The sequence below is a fragment of the Gadus chalcogrammus genome, chromosome 22 (genome assembly GCF_026213295.1).
Source record: "Gadus chalcogrammus isolate NIFS_2021 chromosome 22, NIFS_Gcha_1.0, whole genome shotgun sequence".
NCBI lineage: Eukaryota > Metazoa > Chordata > Actinopteri > Gadiformes > Gadidae > Gadus > Gadus chalcogrammus.
This window is the reverse complement of record NC_079433.1, coordinates 15,409,315-15,431,661: the sequence shown is the minus strand read 5'-3', so window position 1 is coordinate 15,431,661 and position 22,347 is coordinate 15,409,315. Positions and strand designations below refer to the sequence as shown.

Sequence of the window (22,347 nt, the reverse complement as noted above, 5' to 3'; positions counted from 1 at the left end):
ATTTTTTTTAATTTCTTTTATTTCGTTATTTTTTATTTTTTTTAATTTGTTTAATTTAATTTATTTGTTACATTATTTTATGCTACGTTTTATGAGTAGCCATGTCAGTCTGCACAAATCCCCCCACTTTCTCTCACACATTTTGAGTGCCCTGCCTGCGCAAACATTTTCTGGACTGTCCCGTTTTATTTTGGCCATTTTAACATCTTTATTAATAAATTAATTAATAATCTTTATTAATTACCAAACTAAGAACATAAAGGCGCAATGCGTTTTAATAAAACGCATCCAATAGACGGAATGTCCGATGGTGTCGCCACTGAGGCTATATCTGACGATGCTCTTAGCGTCCTACGAGTACCTACGAGCACCCCTGGAGTACTCGTTAGCTACGAGCGTTTTCAAGACGTTCGTTCCCCACGATGCTTTCGGGAAACGCGGTGAAAACTCTACGATGCCCTTTCGACGCACTTCACGATCCACTTAGGCTAACGACGCTTTCGGGAAACGGGGCCCAGATCGAGGAACATTTGTTTTTGTGGATTTGGATATATTATTATTCTTTAATAATAGTAATATGTACAGTAAGTATTTAACTTCACTTTCACTACAATACAGCTTAAACTCAAGTAAATTATCTTTCAGCACAAAGGAAAGTAACATATTACCATTGCATGTGTTTATTTTTGCCTTTTATGTTAGTTTGTGATGACATTTTTGTGATTGTATTTTCATCATTATAATCATGATTATAAGAAACCATTGGAGAGAAGAGATCAAACAAGTTAACAATCATATAATCAAGCAATTTTTTCTGAAATGAAATCAAAATCATAGAATGTAGAATTTAGTTCACTAAAAGCTTGGTTGTGCAACACGTCATGTTGTGGAATTGTGCCAATATTAATTTCATGCTTGGATTGTTCTCAGCCTCACCTGAAAGTCCCTTTGGCTAAATTAGGCCAACTAACTGCCTGAGTAAATATATCTACTAGGCATGCTAGCTGACTAAATATATGTGTAGAAGGTAAAGAAGGCCTGTTCTGATGCTTTCTCGATCTTTCCTATGATGTGGTTGAGTGCGCTGGTTCAGGATAATCTCTGTATGCAAAGCAGCGAGCTGAATCAATGGGACACAAGGCATTATTACTGAGAGAAATCCGAAGTTTATTGAGTTGCCTTCAGCATATATACACTTTGTTCTGGGGGAGACCACGAACAGGACGTCAAATGAGAATGTTCTACTCCGAAAAATAACTCATTATAAATGATAACTAGGAGTACTAGTTGACTAAAATAAATGTAAAGCAGATCTGCTAACTGACTAAAAGTAAATGTAAGCAACCCTACCAGAGCAACAGGTACATCACCTCCTCATGTTAAAATTGGTTTAAGGCCAGCACTGCTTAGCCTGAAAAAAAAGTTTCTCCTTTGCTTTTGTAGATATATTTTTTGTTATGATGTAAAAAGAATATTATGGAGGACAATGGCTATGACTCAAATTCATTATATTCCTACAAAAGATGAATAATATGTGATTATGTTTAACTGAGGATGTTTACATCATGTAGGCCTATGGGTTTGAGATGTAGCATGAGGATGCTACGCTTCAATTCCAGTGTTTTGATAGCAGATTGTAATGAGCGCTGTCTGTGTATCTTTATGTGTCTGCTTGACATTCTTTTAGGATTGGCAGTTTTAACCTGAGGGATTCCTCGGACTGATAGAAATGAACGAACAAAACCAAAGATCAACTTGGTAGGACTGGAGATCCATTGTCTTGGAAATTACCAACATCAACAAACTTCAATGTGTGCTGGAATGAAAACGAAAATTGCGATGCCATGTAGGGGAATTAGTTTTTGTTCATTTGGAATATTATATTTATTTTTGAACAATTTTATTTTCCCAAATGCTAGTTACACGCTGAAGAACTGCAGGGTCACAGAGAACAGACATGCCATCTGTCAGAAGAACAGTTTGAATGTATTTCCAAAGGACATTCCAGAAAGAGTCAGAAGTATAGAACTGTCTAGAAACAACATTTCCACACTATATAAAACAGATTTGAAAAATTTACCAAATCTGTTGCGCTTAGACCTGACACGCAACAGGATCTCCAAAATTGAATCTTCCACTTTTGTGGTTCAAATCTCTCTGAAGGTGTTAACTCTAAACAATAATAGGCTTTGTAAGCTACAGGAGGGTATGTTTGATGGCATGGTCAATCTCATGGAATTGTATCTGACTTCCAATCAGATCCAAACAGTAGCACCGGCCTCTTTCAAGTCTCTGAGCAAGCTTAGGATTTTGAACCTAGGCCATAACAAACTGCGCCACTTAACAAACATCTTCTTACAACATACACCACTTTTACAAAACCTGTACATTCCAGCAAACAAAATTTCCACTTTTCAATCATGGGAGCTGTCAAATAAGTCTACAGAACTTGTTACACTTGATTTGTCTCAGAATGAGCTCATGTACTTTAGGCTCACTGCAGGTATCTTTCCCAAACTCAAAAGGTTGTTCCTTGAGGATGGTATAAAGAATGGTATTGTCTGGGAGGTGAATGACACATCGTACCTTAGAAATGTGGTTAGACTAGATGTCAGTGGGGTTCGCTCCTCATTACATGGACTGCAGGAAGTGCTAGAGACATTTAACTCCTCCTCCTCACTGAGGTATCTGCAGTTAAACCAAATAAATAACGGCCTGCGGGATCTCATCAATATTTCCTGCAAATTCTCAAAGCTGAGCTATTTTGAAATCCGAAATAACAGCATCAAAGTTATTAGATCAGACCTGCTGCACGATTGCACTTATCTGAAATTATTAGACTTGGGGATGAATGAGATAACTGAAATCTCTAACAATTCGTTTCAATCTCTTAGGCTGCTTAACACTTTAATCCTAAAGTCTAACTGTCTCACATCTGTCCCCTATGCTGTAAGGAAAACTCAAATCTCAAAACTGGATCTCAGCCACAATAAGATCAATATTCTTGGCTGCGATGATTTTGCCAATATGACCCGTCTCAGCGTTATCTATCTATCCAATAATCCTCTCTCGGCCCTCAAGGATTGCGTCTTCAAAGATTTGGTCAATTTAAATAGATTAAAGTTGCAAAACAGCATCATTCATCAATTAAACGGCACCTTCAAAAAGAATAAGCAGAATCTTAAAACTCTTTCTTTGATGAACAATAAACTCACTGTTCTAGATCATGGAGAATTTGAAGCTCTGAAATCCCTCCAGACTTTGTCATTAAAAGGGAATAAATTACAACAACTTACGGATAGGACTTTTTTTGGACTGTCCAGGCTTACACATCTTAATCTCGAATCAAATAAAATATCTGAAATTACAAACGGTACTTTTGGTGACTTGAAAGCTTTAAAGACATTGAATTTGAAGAACAATCAAATTAAATATGCATCGGTAGAGCCTATTCTGTATCCACCATTTGCTGAGCTTTCACAACTAGATACGTTGGATATTTCCGGTCAAAGCAGATCTCATAAGCGGTTAAACTTCCCTCAAAACTTTCTGCAAGGCCTGACAAATCTGTCAATACTCTATATCCATGGTAACCATCTTACATCCGTGCACCCAAACACCTTCAACTATACTCCTAATTTGAATGTTCTTGTTATGTCTAACAACTTTTTAACAGACATTCACAACAATTTGTTTTCCCCAACTCAAAAACTAAAAGGTCTTTACATTTCAATGACAATGCTGAGGTCTCTCGATTTTCTGCTCCATGCTAACCTCACAGAGCTGGAGATGTTGCAGGTGGCATATAATACCTTTTCTGTGATTAGAGAACCAGTGATGCTGTCTCTGCCAGCACTTACTTACCTGGATATGCAGGGTAATGGCTTCACCTGTAACTGTGACAACGCGTGGTTCCTCCAATGGGTAATCACAAACGAGCAAACACAAGTATTTGCAGCGTACAACTATGAATGCAGCTACCCTCCAAACCTTAAAGGTAGAAAATTGTTGCAGATTGACGTCCGTTCTTGTACAGTAGACATGGACTTCATCTGTTATATTTCCACGGCATGCGCGGTCATCATGACCTTAGCAGTCTCCTTCACTCACCATTTCCTACAATGGCATCTGGTCTACGCGTACTACCTCATGCTGGCGTTCCTCTACAACTCAAAGAACAAGGACAAGCGTGCTCATCAGTACGACGCCTTCGTTTCCTACAACGCAAACGACGAGGGCTGGGTGCTGGGGGAGCTGCTGCCCAAGCTGGAGGACGAGCAGGGATGGAGACTGTGTCTGCACCACCGAGACTTCCAGCCAGGTGAGGAGCCCTACCCTGAACATCCTCTGCACCTCCATTAGCGTACAAGCTAGCCTACACTTTTTCATACATCGTACTTGCCAGTGGATTTGGCAGACGGTTTCGGGCCGCCCTGACAATTGCTCCCGCGCCCCCTCGCTTCTCCGTTCGCGTCGTATATATTAATTGATATATTTTTTAATTAAGGGCGCCACCAGAGGGCGCCCCCAACGCATTTGTCGCCCTAGGCGGTCGCCTAGCTCGCCTATGCCGATCGCCGGTGTAAGTGCCATATTGGCTCGGCTACCAGATCGGCTCGGGGTCCGTCGTCTGCTGATTACGTCACACAATACGCTATCTACAGCAATAAGGTATTTTATGGCTTAAATTAAAGAGCCTGTAATGATCTTTCATTTTGAACATAGACCATTCCCAACCTATCTGTATGGATAGTTTTCTTCTAAAAACAAAACGTCCCTCGGAATCATCTTGGCTGTTAAGATAAGCCGTCCGTGTTGCCAGATTGGGCACATTTTCAGCCTGATTTGGCTACTTTGAATCACGTTAGGCTGGAAAAACGGGACATATGCCCAATCTGGCAACACAAACCGAAACTAGACAGACCTACTCGCGCTCACACATGTGCTCGCTGTGGTTGCTATGACGACAGCCAGAGCTACAGCACAAAACAGCCAATCACAACTGTCCCTTAGCAGCCAATCACAATGTAGCCTACGCCCATTCAAGCGTACAGCCAATGATATTGTGTAACGTAATCAGCAGACGACGGACCCCGAGCCGATCTGGTAGCCGAGCCAATGTGGTACTTACACCGGCCGTGCCATAATTCACTAATGTGATAAAAGATGCATTCGGGCGTATTATATTATTCCACACGCGTAGATATTAACTGCGAGCGCGCAAATGATCTCTGCGGGCGCAAAACAGCCTCTCGCGCACGCAAATTACCTCAGCGCGCGCAAAACAGCCTCTCGCTCGCGCAAATTACCTCGGTGCGCGCAAAACCTCTCGCGAAAGATGTTTTTACGCTCTCGCTCAAATTAAATTTTGGCACTATGGGGGAGGGAACCAAGGCAGGGCGGGCTTTCCTATGATTGGCCGTTTCTGAAGCGCGATCAGCCCTCCTCTCATTCAATTCTGAATTGTACAGTAAATGGCTGAAACGATAGTTACGTATTGTAACTCCAGATTCTATGAGTATAGGCGCAGCCTTTTAAGTGTCGGCCTCATTGTCCTTTAAATAGCTGAAGAAAAGCTGTTTATTGGGAGCAGAACGTCCGCCGGCGCCCGACTATATCTGCGAAATGCGGACGTCGTTGAGGCACGCCGCACGCGGACGTAATTGAGGCCCACGCTGTTGGTGGTCGGGGATTACAAATTTTTCAGTGCTACGGCTCACGCCTAGGGATAACCCAATAGCGATAGCCTTAAAAGGCTGCGCCTATACTCATAGAATCTAGAGTTACAATAAGTAACTATCGTTTCAGCCATTTACTGTACAATTCAGAATTGAATGAGAGGACGTTTGAGGAGGGCTGTCAATCAAATATCGCGCTTCAGAAACGGCCAATCATAGGAAAGCCCGCCCTGCCTTGGTTCCCTCCCCCATAGTGCCAAAATTAAATTCGAGCGAGAGCGTAAAAACATCTTTCGTGAGAGGTTTTGCGCGCCGAGGTAATTTGCGCGTGCCAGAGGCTTTTTTGCGCGCGCTTAGGTAATTTGCGTGCGCGAGAGACTGTTTTGCGCACGCAGAGATCATTTGTACGCTCGCAGTTAATATCTACGCGTGTGGAATAATATAATACGCCCGAATGCATCTTTTATCACATTAGTGAATTATGGCACTAATGTGTCGCCATATTCAATTGCGAGTTTGAGTTTGCAAAGTTTGAGCCTTTCCGACATGGTGTATTTGAACCAGGGGCGTAGAAATGAGTTTAACATCGGGGGGGACACATATCGGAAACCAGACAGATATGTTAATGGTTTGAACAGAAATAGGTCATAAATTAACCACACTGCAAAAGATTCACAAATATATTTTATTTTCCTAAAAATAAACATTTGTAAATGTATGGAATTGCAGTAATGAACTGATTAATATCAAATCAATTCTTTAATTACATGTCCAATCATCCAGTTTTGTATAATAAGAAGCTGTGACAAGACCCCTTGTCGCACAAAATAAAAAATAAAAAAATTCTCCTCGCGGCATAATTGTTGGGTGGGACAAATGCGCCTCTCTCCAATATTGGAAGGGACACGTCCCCTCCTTCCGCCCCAGTTCATACCCCCTTGATTTGAACTATTTTTATTCATTGCAAGGCTGCTATTGCTTTATCTTTTATAATTGGCATAGTTCTTTACAGGAGCAGTTTCAAAATAAAGATGATCATGTAGAGTCACATAATGACTAGAGTCACAATACAGAGAATCCTTGTATGTTTTGTTTATATTAACAGAAAGAGTATTTGCATTAGCTTAGTTTGTTAGTAGGTTTGATATTTTGTGAATCAATCTTTTTTGTCTCTCTTAAACTTGTGACCTTTACACAGATAATTAGGCAAGAACATACATACATGCAATATAAAACTAGAAAGCTATAAGCAATGGAAAGTTTCAAAATAAGACAGGATAATATTTCTGTAAATCAAAAATAAATCTTTGATAGATAGAATGTTATGAATTGTATAGATAAATAATATAAATAGCACATTTTGCCTTCTTAACATGAAAAAAATAATGTAGGTACACCTTTAACTCAATGTCAATGCAAGATCATGTCAAAGAGTTTAGTATTAAGACTATAAAACATGACAAAGAAATACTTCATATCAAATAAATGGAAATGGCTGTTTTACACAACAGATTATGTTGTGTTTGATACTCACCATGGAATGGCGTCATACAGAGGGGACTGCATGAGGAGCACAACTGACAAGCTAAAATGCAGAGGAAGGGCCACACAAATTAAACAGACAGGAAAACACTCAGAGATGCAAAATCAGTTAAAACTCCCTCATAACATATCTGCTTACTTAATCTAATATTCTCACTGTTTGAAGTATTTTCACTGACCGATGCTTTTCAGGCAAACCCATCATGGAAAACATTACAGACGCCATCTATGGCAGCCGGAAGACCATCTGTGTGGTCAGTCGCGATTACCTGGAGAGTGAATGGTGCTCCAGAGAGATCCAGGTTGCCAGGTAAGATCCCAGAGTTTACATGCATCACCAGAATATGGTTGTTCATTAAATCAGGTTCACATGTGTACTTGTGGTTGTATTGTACGACCCTCATACATCTTCCCTCAAACTGTAAAGTGCAACGGACCAAAGCCTAAATTACAAATTTATATCGACACATCTTGCAGATGAGCTATAATGCTCGGACCACTGAGCCAGAAATTGCAACCGGCAAACCCAATAACCTTCTTAATTTAAAGCGGCTATAGTTAAGAATCAAGAGCTTTTATTTGGGTGGAAGTAGTTATGAATGCGCAGCTATTAGGATCCACCACACCAGCCTCTGCATGGCTCAATTTCGATTTTAGGCCACTCCCGGCCCTTATTTCTGACCAATCAAGGTATCTCTGCCCTGACTGGCCTAAAACGTAGAGTGAAAGTCCAAAATGTTTTTTCCTCTCTCTCTCTCTCTCTCTCTCTCTCTCTCTCTCTCTCTCTCTCTCTCTCTCTCTCTCTCTCTCTCTCTCTCTCTCTCTCTCTCTCTCTCTCTCATCAACTCTCAAATCATATTTACACCACCTGTAAGGCCTCAGTAATGAGGTTAACCCATAGGGAATCTGTCACTCTATAAGACAAGCAGTCCGGTTCAACAGTGGAAACATGCCCTCTGCTACAGCACCCACCTCAATTAAATCAAGACATAAGGCCAGTCAGGGTCCAGGGAAAATGTATTACTAAGACATTGAGAATGTTAAGGGTGTTATGTTAACCATAATCATATGGGCTACTGGGCCTGTTCAAACATTTTAAAGGGAAAAGATTGTATGGCAATAACACAGTGCATAACGATGGGACAAGTGACGAAAACAATAATGCTGTAACGTATTTTCTCGCAATGTGTCTCAGTGACTGCCCATGGTGCATGAGGTGTCTGTGGAAAGAATCCTGCATTTACCCTGTTTGAGCAGGTCACCCAATTGTCCACCACACGTCTGTAATGAAAAAGAACAACACTTTAGGGGGCTGAACAATTAAAACAGCACATCACCACCTGGTTATTTCCTCATAACTGACTTGCTGATCACTCATTGGCTACATCAATGCATGGACAATGGAGCAAGGGGAAAATGTGTCAAAAATTATAATCAAGTAAAGCACTTGAGTATAGTCAGAAAGTATTTCTACTCAAGGAACAATTCAACCCTGTAGATAGGTATGGTTTGGTTGCTACTGGGTGGGGTTAGGTGCCCTGGCACAATGATGTCTTCATATGGTCATCATGACCCCAGGCCATCCTTCCCCTAATGGTTAAAGAGCTCACATATATTGAAAAACAACTCTCCCTGTTCCATTTCCCCAGCTTCCGTCTGTTTGACGAGCAGAAGGACGTGCTGATCCTGGTGTTCCTGGAGGACATTCCCATGCAGCAGCTTTCTCCGTACTACCGCATGAGGAGGCTCCTGAAGAGACAAACCTACCTGAGCTGGTCCCGCGCAGACGCACACCCAAACCTGTTCTGGGAGAAGCTCCGGCAGGCCCTGGAGACCCAGGAGCACCCAATGGGTGAGCATATACTGCTCACCGTGGAGGACGGACCCCCTGGAGAGAGACCAGACCAGTAAAAGGCTTAGAAATGCTTTGGGGAGGGGGGATACAACTAGAGGTCTGTCTCTATGGAGGGAAAGTGAAACTGTTCCCCTTGACAGCTTTGTTCGTTTTTGTGTATTGTAAAACACATTCTTAATCTGGTTAATGGGGACATCTGGTGTGGATTTGTATTTGAGCCCCGTTTTTGGGGGTCAAGCAGCAAAGCTGCGAGACAACCCTGTTGTTTTCGTACGTTTTCCTATTATTATTCTTCAATGGGAGTCTATGGCAGCCCATAGAACGCCGTGGTGAAATTTGGTACATTGATTCAGGACAGTACCATTATCCCATGACCCAAATTGGTGGTCGCTAGCTTATGATCATAACCTAGCGCCACCAACAGGTCAAAGTTGAACATGCTTTTCATGGTTATAACTTTTGACCCATTCGTCCAATATTCACAAGCAAGGTATCATTGGATTCCTTGGGTCAAGCCGAGTTCTATGTCGTATTTTATTTATTTTTTTGCCATGATGGATTTTCCGCCATCTTGATTTATGTCAAAAACCTTTAAAATGTATCTCCTATCAGAAATGTTGTCCAATTTTCTCTCACCTTGGCACAGAGGATCTTCAGGCCATGCTTCACAAAAAAAATGTAATTGATTTTTCAAATTCAATACCGTTTGGCCGCTACAGCCAATCAAATTCGACCGTGAAGACGCCAAACAGGAAGTAAGCCAATATCTCAGCAGCCCTCTGTCATATCATAACCGAACTTGTCACATCGACCCCGACCCATGACATCATCATGGGGACCCTAATTAAATTAACCGGTAATCTTTGACCTCTAGGGGGTGCTGTAGCCTAATTAATGAAGATGTGTTTTAACTCCTCTCTCTTTACATTAGAGTATATTTCAAACTTATTTCCAATGTCTGGTGATACTGTCAGACCTCCCCATAAATCTAATGAATTATTTCCCATGGCAACATCAGAATTTGCCCGCCATTGGGAAAGTTGTTTAAATCAATAGTAGGCTACATATCCACAGGACACAAATTACGTCCGATCATCATGAAACTTGCCATATATGATCATCAGCTTTTTCAAATTCAAAACCGTTTGGCCGTGACAGCCAAACAAACTTGACGGCAGAGCTGCCAAACAGGAAGTAAGCCTGTTCTCAGCATCTCTTTAACATATCATAGCCAAACTTGGTACGTAGACTCATGACATCATTCTGGGGACATCCAAACAATTTGGTGACCTTTGACCTCAGGGGGACGTCAAACAGGAAGTGAGCTCATTTTTCTGCAAGGCATTCATGTATCCAAACCAAACTTGGCTCATAGGGTGTGTTCGAAACCGCGTACTTGCTTACTACTCCTACTAACTATGACGTCAAATTGAGTAAGCGAGAACTTAGTAAGCGAGTTTAGGTAAGCGAGTAGTATCCGAATGTCTTCTACTTCCGGAAAGATTTTGAGTAAGCATCGCTAGCTTACTAGATGTACTCAACCGCCCCAGAATGCACTGCGTCTATTCAAAAGAACAGTGGAAGCAATGGCGCTAAACGGGGAGCCGCAGCAGCAGTGCTTTTAATAATTGTTTAATAATTGTTTTAACATATCACCGCAAATCCTTAGGTTGAAGGTGTACTGTGACGTTAAATGTGACGTTTATATATTTATTTATAATATTTATTAACGGCGCCCGGCCGGTAGGTTATTGACACGTCATTGACATTCACGTCATCTGAGGTGGTTAAGTAAGGACGGTCTTCTGAACGTCAATTACTCAAATGGATTACTCAATCATTATTTAAGGATTCGAGAAGTAAGCCAAATATTTAGTAGGTAGTAAGCAGTAAGCAAGTAGGCGGTTTCGAACACACCCATAGTCTTATGACCCTATCCTGATAATGCCCAAACAATCAGGTGACATTTGACCTTTGGGAGTGCGTTGTTAGCAGCAAGTCTATTCCAGCTCTTAGCAAGCAACCTCAATGTATTTTCGTTGTGATAACCATTTGCCAATAGCTTTCATTGTCAGTAAAATGATATCTAATCATCTGCATTTTATCATGGTCATCATATACTGTGTTATATAAAACTGATAACACATCATTCATATTAAATCATCATGTCAATCTGACCTACAGCATACAATCAGAAAACACATTTAATTCCAATGTTAGTTGCGCTGAACAGCGCTCATTTAATGGTAGACACTCCACTCATGTGGCGACAATCGGTACTGCATGTATAATTCAACAATGACTTTTTTTTTTTTTTTAATTTGTTGTGTAACATACTTGACTAATGAGGCATTTGTAAAGCCAGTAGTTTTGTTGCTTTGTGACGAATTGTTGCCGTAGTGTGTGAATAGTCTTTGGGCTAGCTGCCAACATGTGTGAGGAATGTTTTAGCTAGCTACTTTCAGCACGAGGTGTATGTGACCTCAGACTGTATATGTATATATGTATACTGTATATCAACGTCTAACTGATCACTGTTTTGATTGTTTTTTTTGTTTTGTTTTGTCTTGTTTTTGATTTATTTATTTCTTATTGCTTATGTTTATTTATTTATTTATTTATTTTTTCCACAATGTCTTTTTTTTTTTTTTTTTTTTTTAAATGTATGATGACTATGCTCTGTAAGGTGACCTTGGGTGTTTTGAAAGGCGCCTCTAAATTAAATGTATTATTATTATTATTATTATTATTATTATTATATGCTAATGCCAAGCTCCTCTTTTGTAGTGCGAGCGAGAACAGACTGCAAGACTTTTCCATTAATTGCACACTGTTCGTGTTTACTGTCCCATGTTGCTGGTATGTTTATTTGTACTGTTTTATATGCAATGTTGTTATGTGTAATTAATGTGTGAGTGCTCTTTTACACTGGATTTTTCAATATGTGTTTTGGACATGAGATGGCAGTATATGCTTTATTTTGGACTTGTGATTGCAAAACTGAGTGATGTTCAAAAATGTGAATGCTCTGTTTTGATGTTACTAATGTTATGTAAGTTGAGCTAATTCTGAATATTGTCAATACAAATAATAACATTTATTTATTGACTGTTACTCACTATTACAGACCATTAGGATCTTTTATGTTTTTATATTTTATCTACAAGTATGTTTTTCAAACCAAATGTTACCACTATACGATCACTGTTAGAAGTAAAATGCTGTTACGCTGTGGTGCGAGCGAGAACAGACTGCAAGGCTTTTCCATTAATTGTACACTGTTCGTGTTTACTGTCCCATGTTGCAGATATAAGAAATAAAGCCAGTCCAGTGCTCCATCCAACCTGCCCTCCTGAGGTTAATTCAAGTAGCAGCAGAAGCAGTATTACAAAGGTCACACTCGCAGCTATATTTGTATTCATTGTTAACATCGGCAAAGGCGTCGATTACGGGGGGGACGGGGGGGACATGTTCCCACCTCTATTTAAAATACGAATTTTGTCCCCACCACTTTTAAAAATGTGATAACCAATTGCGACCGAAAAAATACCCACATCCGAAATCGTCGAGTCTAAATCATGCGATCGGCGCGCACAAAGACATTCTCACAGCATGCATACCTGCCATCTAGTGGTAAATCCGCAGATTGTGATGTGCAAAACGCAATTTGGTATCTAGTCGTTTGATTTGTCAGCTACTGTAGAAACATGGCGTTGTAAAATGACAGCGGAGTCGGTGCATTCCCCTGGTGGCGCATTCAGATCGAACCTTGTGACCTGAGAGAACTGAACTTGGAAGGCTAGCGTTCCTAGCCTAGCTTTTATGACTTCTAGTACTAGCGAAGGCTAACGCAATATCATGGAATTAACTTGAGATGTATATGGAACACTAGAAACCATCGCTACTGTACAAAAGGCATTCCACTCAACCAATAAAAGTGGAATACAGACATTTTTAGTAGCCAAAGCATAGACTGTAGCTAAAGCCAGTATGTAGCTTATTGCAGTGTTACTGCTAGCTAACCGTTAACGTTAGCAATAGATGAGAACTAGCAGATAACTGAGTTAATATCAAACATCGTAAAACAAGGAGATTTGTAGGTTTCTCTGCACTGTTACGTATTTTAAGCACATAAGCTGCCCCCACATACACAACAGCACTTACAGCGCATTTTTGCCTGCTGAAAAAGGATCTTATATCGGTTCCAGCTTTTCTCTTAGACATTATGGATCCATTTAAATAGCCTTGCGACTTAAGCCTTTTTTGTTGTTTGTATAATTTGTTAAATTATATTTAATGTGATCGCAAGGGGGATGGGGGAGGGGGAACGTGTGCTGTCTGTACACAGCGTTATAATGGAGAAGTTTCAAGACAGACTGCCAAAATTGTCATTTTTATTCAGAAAATAGCCGGTCCTTTTGCTTCCTGTAAAAAGCATGTTGTTGACACTGGATAACGATATGGATACAACATCTAGCCTGCATGTGGAGGGCCACATAAGGTAAGAAATTGGTTTACGTAAACTTTGCTGCTGGTTTTGTTTGCTCGTGATTAACTGGCCAAAGGTTACCCACGGTCCTAAGCGATTGTTATCTGATTCTGGTTGGTGCTCCAGCTAGTATGCATATAGATTGCAGCTAGCAGCACCTACACACGGTGCGATTGCTATGCCAATGTGGTTATAGTTGTTTTGTCTGATTGAGATATGTGACGTTAGACTTGGAGCCTGGTAGGCCTATCCTGACATAAATGTGTTCTTGCATAACCTGTGTGATTATCCTAAACTGTGGAGGATTTTATTTGCGGGCAATTTGCTTATGATGTTGTAACGAGTGAAGTCTACATTGGTCCTTCGCAAGTGTTTACTGGCGGTCAGGATTTGACAGATGCAATTCTCCTCTGGGCGCTTGTTTTTTGTTTTTTTTAATGCAGCATATATGCTACCAGCAGCCCTTGCTCGTCTTCAAAAGGCTGATGCTCAGTACCTCGTTTAATTTCGTACACTCTTTACAGTCTGGCATTGTTTATCTGGTAAACTTTGTTGAGGTCAAGATAAGTGTTAAATTGCCAACACTATTCTTTTTCCTGTGTGTATTAGTATTAAATATCCCGAGCCAATACCCTGGTGATTACAATGCCGTTTTGCAAAGCAAGCCAAAACACAAACTGTGGTTTTCAACTTTTATTGTTCCAATAGGATTTTCAACACCTGACAATACACTGTAGAGCATATATTTAATGCAGCGTTGAATGGATGAATAGCTTACATCAGGGTACCCAGCACTTTTCAAACCACACTCAAGCTTATGGTTATTGTCCCCACCACTTCTATAAACAATCTGACGCCCTTGAACATCGGTGTCTAATGTGTTCCAATTTGTGCGGTTGGGCTTTTCTACTTCTGATGAAATCTGGGGAGAACTGACCTGAGGTTTGTCTTCGACAATGAAGACTCTTTCAGGGTGGGAGATCTGTTGTTTGCCAATAGCTGAGTTTATTAGCTCAAGTGCTTACCAACCATTAGCATGCAAAGGCATATAGAACCCTAGATGTCTTGTCCGCGCTGCTGGCCAATGGAGTCGAACGTCTGCACTGGCGGCCATCTTGCCACAGTCAGCTGCTAACTTATAACATTGTGTTGGTAGTGGTACATGTACTTTTTAAATAACCATACCTTGCTAAATTGTCAACCGATTTTCAAATGGTTTGGTTTGTTATAAACTTCAGAGATGTAGTTATGACACTGCATACGTATGAAGAATTATGTTCTGTTCTAAAAAAATAGAATAATGTTCTAAAATAGGTACAAGATTATAACCACGTTAATAACGTTTGTAAGAAACCAAAATCCGTCAAGATTTCAGCGAAGAGTATGGGCAGATCACTGACTGACCACAGATTCCACCAGAAAGCTTGACTGTGGTAAGATGGCCACAATGTAAAAAAAGGTATGTAGACCGCCATCACTATAACAAGAATGAAGTTCCCTAAGTGTATGGAAAGGCCTGCATTTCAAGATATGTTCAAGATCGGGTGTGCAAAAAATGCCTGTAACCCGTTGTGTCTGTGTACCAAACAATGTTATCGCTTGTTTTTTTGCGTAGCTCTATAGCTTAGTATTGTATCAAGGCCTAACTTAAAAGGGGAAATGATGGTGATTGTTAAATGAAATTATCTTGTTTTCTATTCTAAAACACAAATCAAAGACGGCAACTTTACCATCTGTAAAAAGTTGAGTATTTCTAAGCCTGACTTTGACCGTGCACATTGCTGTGTAGTGACCCCGAGGGGGCTGTCACGTATAAAGCACCATTGATAAATGTTTACATTGATCGAATAGTTTGTATAAGAATCAAGTTTTATTATGGATAATTAATAACTAAAAGATCATTTGGAAGAGGAATCTGAAACTGCTGTTTTCTTCAATATTAATTGGATTATAAATATAATTCTTGTTCACAGAGATATTATTTTCTATATCACTGGTACATTGCCAAAGACTTTTACACCTTAGTCATATCAATATGTCGTATGTCATGATTATATACACATGTATACAGTGGTGTATAGTAACGAGTTAGAAATACTTCATTACTGTACTTCAGACTTTTTTTCGGGATTTGTACTGTATACTTTTACCTCGATACATTTACCTTTTGCAACATCGTTTTTCGCTACAAAATAAAAGTACATTGCCAGAGACTTTTACACCTTAGTCATATCAATATGTCGTATGTCATGATTATATACACATGTATACAGTGGTGTATAGTAACGAGTTAGAAATACTTCATTACTGTACTTCAGACTTTTTTTCGGGATTTGTACTGTATACTTTTACTTCGATACATTTACCTTTTGCAACATCGTTTTTCGCTACAAAATAAAAGCTGAGGCAATTAGAAATGTCATGAAGTTCGGACGTGGGAACAGCAGGTTCGGCCAACTAATGGTGGTCCTAGCTAGATTGGTAGTTTGATTGACAAGTGCTCTGAACCACCACCAAGTTTTGTTTATGTTTCGATTTGACTCAATAGCATTAGTATTAAGGGGTGGGAGATGGGCACCTGTCCAATAGTAATTAGGGGCGAGGTAGGGCCATCAGACCTGTCACTCAAACTTGCGCCAGTTGTAAGGAGATTTTGTTCATGATGTATTGGTCGAGCTGGCGATGACTACATAGTTCTATGGTTTATGTTATTCAAGTTCTTGGATGAATATTTCAAGTTGAAGTTCGACATAAATGTAATGTCATTTCATGCATGAATATTTTGAGGGATTTTAGCTCATGTACCAAACATACAATTTCTGTAGCTGTGTCCATGCACAGGCAACGCGTGCGCTTCCTGTGCATGTATAAAGTTTATATATTTTATATAAAAAAGTGGAGCATAGATGCCTCTATTATTAACAACTACAGACCAATATCAAATCTACCTTTCATAAGCATAAGCATTGAGAAAGTTGTCCTCCAGCAACTTCACTTTCTGGCTTCAACTGGCTGCTATGAAGTCTTCCAATAAGGATTTCCACCCTGTAATTCTTTTGGAATAACTGCGGAGCCACTGGCAGGGGCCTGGGGAGACCCTCGACAGAGTGTCCGAGGTGGTGTACCGCCTGCGGATGCCGGGGCCAGGCACCCGGGGCGTGTGGTGGGGCTGTACCGGGACAGACTCTCGTCGTACCGCCCCCCTCGCCCCCAGTTGTTGCTGAGGAGGGAGGCGGAACTCCCCGTGGTTCCCCGGGCTGCCAATCAGCACGTCCGGTTCCACAAATCACCTCATCAGTTCCCAGCAAGGGGAGGCCTACCACAACACTGAAACACTGTTTTAGGAGGCGTTTCTCTCTCTCTCTTTTGTTAGGATATACACAATGTGGCACCCCAGGTGGAATGGTAGCAAATGGCAGGCTCAAGTAGGCCGGGAGCTGGTTGGTATACATCATGCTTCAATTGTGCAAAGCATGATACTGTGGTTATACTTTTTTGGGGAAATAAGTACAGCAATGACGCATTCAAAAGGGCATTTAAATAAGTATATTTCTAGTGGTGGCCAACCGAATGTGGATTTGAAACCTTTGCTGAACATTCTTTACAGTTCAGACCACCAAACCAATGGACTGAAAAACGAACCCTATATGGGATTGTCCACAGGCTTGATAATGGCCCCATTTCAATTGACCACATGGATTTCATGCAAATGATTGCAAATGACACAGCCGTCTTGACAACCACAACACACACTGGGAGGGGACCCCACGAAATGTTTGCAAATGACTCATATGAAACCCACTACTCATTTTAGGATGAAATACACAGAGGGGCGCACCCACCGGAGCAAATGAGTGTCGCAGACTAGACGGAGCCGTTCCATTAAGACACAACTACCACATTCACCCATATATGTATTTCACACACACCTGACATTTATGTATATTGCCTACTTAGACCTAACCTAACACCCAGTTCAATCCTGCATGAAACCCATGTGGTCCATTGACATGGGGCGATTATCGAACCCGTGGATATCCCCATACATGTCATGGTCTGTGTCGTGTATTGGTGTGTTTCCCTGTGTTTCCCTCCTGTGTTGATTACTGCTCCCTCCCCTAATGTGTCTCAGCTGTTCCTCGTTGCGTGTCTTGTGTTTGTTACTAAAGCCCTTGTCTTTCCTTTGTTCCTCGTTCTGTCATTGTGGTTAGTTCGTCCTGCTTGTTCTCAGTTGTCACCTGTGTTCCTTTCTGTGATCTAGGCAACAAACGGAGAGGACGCTGGCGCTGTCTGTTCGCCGCTTCTCCAAGCTATTTTTGGGCCAATTTTGGCCAATTTTACTTTAAAAAGTGATTTTTTGTGGACATATAATCTCTACTTGGTTCCCTGCAAGCTACATCAGCGACGAAAAGCAAGCTTATGGACTGTCTTTAGTTGTTCCAGTGTTATTGTGAAGAGCCGTGTAGCTCACTTGCTATTTTGGCGTCCCTAGTTACGGCTAAAAAACAACGGCTAAAAACAAGTAGCTGATGTGACATTTTCCTGGTCACTGCTGGCGTTTTTTTCGGTGATCCTGGTGAGGAATATGCCCTGGTCAACCTGCTAAGCTGTCTCTACTGTCTCGTGGATTTTCTGCACTGCCTCCCAGCTCTTCCCCAGATGCGTCGGGTCCGTACCTAGCTGCTAACAGGCAAACATCACTCAACATCAGGTTCGATGTTGACGTACTTCGCCCCACAGCTGCTGAAGTACAACAATCGCTCCATCCCACCCTGTATTTCCACCATTAAGCAGCTAGGACTATAGCGTAGACCTCGATATATCCACAGAGGCTCAGGGAGAAACTTTATTTATGGTCAGCCTGCCGGCTTCATCACATCCTTCCGCTCCTCTCCTGTGGAAACTACGATCCCCCTGCAGCTTACAGCATCTAGCGCCCTCTGCTGTCCCATTCCGGCATTGACAACAAATAGAAAAATACCCAAGACTAGGCAAAGTGGAAAATATGTGTGCATCGCCGCGTATTACGGAGCTGGCAGAGACTTCCACCCTCAGCTCTGTCTCCTATCACCATGGAGCTGTTTAATGCACAATCCCTCACAAATAAATCCCCCCTCATAAATGACCATATTATAGAGAAAAAAGGCTTGACTTCATGTGCCTAACTGAAACCTGGCATAAACCAGCGGACTACTACGTGCTCAATGAAGCATGCCCACCTGGATACAACTACATGGAGAAAGCCCGCAGCTCTGGTCGTGGTGGTGGACTGGCCATCATACACCGGGCTGAACTAAAACTATCTCCTCTGCAAATGCCTGACCTTTCCTCTATGGAATGTCTGGCCTTCAAATGCAAACATCCATACCCCATGACAGTGCTTCTCATTTACCGTCCTCCAAAGCCAAACTCATCTTTTTTACCAGAGATAAGTGATCTGCTGACCTCACTCTGCAGTATCTCAACAAACATTGTCATTGTTGGTGATCTTAATATCCATGTCGACAACCCCTCCTGTCTGTTTGCAGCAGATTTCCTGAATGTGCTTGAGTGTCTTGGCCTGCAGCAGCATGTTGAGGTCCCTACTCACACCAAGGGGCACACTCTGGATCTGGTCATTACTGACACTGCCCTAATAAATAACATACAGGTCTACGATCTTGGTGTATCTGACCACAAGGTGGTCTCAATGGCCTTTACTTTTATGCTGCCTACCACTACACTTAGGCGTCAAATGTCTTTTCGCAACTGGAAAAGAATTGACGCAGCCACTATGAGCATGGATCTCCAGCTCATCACCTGCCCAGCATCTGCATCAGCGGATGAATTAGTGGAGATCTATAATACCTCACTGAGCAGTGTTTTTGATCTCCATGCCCCGGTCAAATCACGGATTGTTAATTTCTCACGGTCTACTCCATGGTTCACTCATGAACTGAGGAAAATGAAAACGGCTGGGCGTGTCTTGGAACGGCGATGCAGGCACTCACAGTCCATAAGCTGGCCTTCCGTGAGCATCAAAAGGCCTACTCAAATTCCCTTAAAGATGCTCGCTCACAGTTCTACTCCAGCCTAATAAATGAAAACCCTGGAAACTCTAAACAGCTTTTTTCCACCATAAAGCATCTCCTGAAACCACAACCATCCTCCTCAACTGAAGCTACAGAAGAGCAATGTAACAGCTTCATCGACTTTTTCAGATCAAAGGTCGACAGCATTCGCTCTGAGATGTCCAGCTCTCCATCTCTGCTTCCCTCTGACGCCAACACCCTATCTGCAAGTGTGCTGTCTCCCCTGCATCTTGCTGAGGTTCAGGAGAGCCATGTTGAGGAAATCATCAGGAAAATGAAACCCTGTACCTGTACCCTGGACCCCATTCCCACTGCTCTGCTCAAGTCACACATCCCCACTCTCAGTCCTCTCATCACCAAAATTGTCAACCTTTCCCTTCAGTCAGGCTGTGTCTCGCCGGCTCTCAAGGTCGCTGTCATCCGTCCCCTTCTCAAGAAGCCCACCCTGGACCCGGAGGTCCTAGCCAACTACCGGCCTATCTCCAACCTTGCCTTCCTGTCCAAAGTGCTAGAGAAGGTAGTTGCTTTTCAACTTCAGGACCACCTCAAACACAACAACCAGTTTGAAAAATTCCAGTCAGGATTCCGTACAGCCCACAGCACTGAAACCGCCTTGCTCAGGGTGACGAATGACCTGCTGATGACAGCCGATGCAGGATCACCCTCACTCCTCATCCTCCTGGATCTGACTGCTGCATTCGACACAGTGGATCACACAATCCTCCTAGAGCGCCTCCACACCACCATTGGACTGTCAGGCTCTGCACTGAAGTGGTTCCAGTCCTACCTATCTGGCAGAACTGAGTATGTCTCACTGGGAAGATGCAATTCCAGACAGCTCCCTGTCTCCTGTGGTGTTCCACAAGGGTCTGTCCTCGGCCCCATCCTCTTTATTATCTACATGCTCCCCCTCGGCTGTGTTGTCAGCAGACATGGGATGTCCTTCCACTGCTATGCCGATGACACACAGCTGTACATCAAAACTGCGCCAAGCCCCTCTGCTGCCATGTCATGTCTCACTGCCTGTCTTGGGGAGATAAAGGCATGGATGAGAAACAACTTTCTCCAGCTAAACAGCAGCAAAACCGAGGCCCTTCTTGTTGGCACTCCACACCAGGTTCAGTCATCCTCCATAACTCATCTCACTTTCGACAGTCAGGTCATACCCCTCTCCACCACAGTCACAAATCTAGGAGTTAGGTTTGACCCTCACCTCACCTTCAACGATCATATAAAGCATCTGTGCAAAATCTCCTTCTACCATCTCAAAAACATCGCCAAGCTCCGCCCCACTTTAACCCTGCCAGATGCTGAGAAGCTCGTCCACGCCTTCATCTCCTCAAGACTGGACTACTGCAATTCACTGTTCACTGGGATCACTGGCAGGAACATCCAAAAGCTACAGTACATCCAGAACAGCGCTGCCAGGATCCTGATGAGAGTCAGGAAATACAACCACATAACCCCCATTTTACACTCACTACACTGGCTCCGTCTCATCCCGCGTTGACTACAAAGTCCTCCTACTCACCTACCAATGCATAAACGGTCATGCCCCCCCTTACCTGCAAGAACTCATCACTCCCCAAACATCAACCCGCCCCCTCAGATCCAATAACAGTCTGTCCCTGCAGATCCCAAACACCAGGCTACGCACCCAGGGGCGACCGGGTCTTCGCCGCTGCAGCCCCTCGACTGTGGAACAGCCTCCCGGACCACTTAAGGGCAACACAGACACTAAACTGTTTTAAGACTGGCCTAAAAACCTTTTTATTCGTAAAGGCATTTCCTACTTTAAAAAAAAAAAAAAAGTATACTTTTTAAACTGTCCTTTTGTCCTTTAGCACTCTGAGATTCTGAGATTCTGTATAAAATGAATTATTATTATTATCATTATTATTATTATTCCCTTGCTCCTTGCCTTAGCCTTTTGGCAGAAATAAAGTGCTGTTGCATCTGGGTCCTACCTGCCTGCCTGCACCGCTAACCGTGACAGAATGACAGCACCAAGTTTGGACCCAGCGGACGCTCTGTTTTTTTTTCCGTGAGGATTTGTTGGTGACAATAATCCTAGCTATGGATGGCTGGGAGATCATTCCTAGCAGGAAGGAGCAGGAGGCTGTGTTGGGGCGTACGAGCAGGGCTGTTGCGTCAAGGCCAGAGTTGGAGGACGCCTTACCCGAGTTGGTAGTCGAGCTGCTCAACCCCACAACCTTTTGGCCGGAGAGCTACATGCCACTGCCACCGGACTTTGGTGACCGGCCTAAGCCTCCACGCTGCTGCTCTCAGCCTCTGCCCCCGGTCCCCCGCTACCTGCCTCTGCCCCCGGTCCCCCGCTACCAGCCTCCTCCCTTACGGACAATCAGAGTGGGGGTGGTGAGTTTGGGGTACCACCCGGTTCCTCCTGGCACTCCAGCTCCCGCACTGACTCTGGTCCCTGAGCCCTGTCCGGTTCCTGAGCCCACTCCTCTCCTGCCGGAGGGGGCCCGCCCTCCGCTCCTGCTTGTGGGTTCCCGCCTTCCAGAGGGGGTCCGCCCTCTACCTCGCCTTCCTCCAGAGGGGACCAGCCCTCTACCTTGCCTTCCTGAGGGGTCCCGCCTTCCAGAGGGGGTCCGCCCTCTACCTCGCCTTCCTCCAGAGGGGACCAGCCCTCTACCTTGCCTTCCTGAGGGGTCCCGCCTTCCAGAGAGGACCCGCCCTCTACCTGGCCTT

At 42.8% G+C, this 22,347-nt stretch overlaps 2 protein-coding genes across 4 annotated transcripts in view; both read left to right on the top strand.

Annotated features, from left to right (window-relative positions):
• The first annotated feature begins 514 nt into the window (after window positions 1–514).
• The window catches only part of LOC130375735 (toll-like receptor 13), a 33,935-nt gene continuing 12,102 nt past the window's right edge, over window positions 515–22,347 (top strand). The window contains exon 1 of the mRNA XM_056582799.1: window positions 515–584. The gene's annotated coding sequence lies outside the window, so the exon portion shown is untranslated. The remainder of the gene's footprint in view (window positions 585–22,347) is intronic.
• LOC130375734 (toll-like receptor 13) lies at window positions 521–11,760 on the top strand. 3 transcript variants are annotated; one of them, XM_056582796.1, is made up of 4 exons: window positions 3,884–3,997; window positions 4,177–4,321; window positions 7,413–7,530; window positions 8,870–11,760. In XM_056582796.1, the coding sequence occupies exons 1-4, from the start codon at window positions 3,968–3,970 to the stop codon at window positions 9,129–9,131; spliced, it is 555 nt and encodes a 184-aa protein (XP_056438771.1). In that variant the 5' UTR covers window positions 3,884–3,967; the 3' UTR covers window positions 9,132–11,760. The 3 variants fall into 3 exon arrangements, with proteins under 3 accessions (XP_056438769.1, XP_056438770.1, XP_056438771.1); XM_056582794.1 differs by having other exon boundaries at window positions 521–4,321; XM_056582795.1 differs by lacking the exons at window positions 7,413–7,530; window positions 8,870–11,760 and having other exon boundaries at window positions 521–3,997; window positions 4,177–5,125.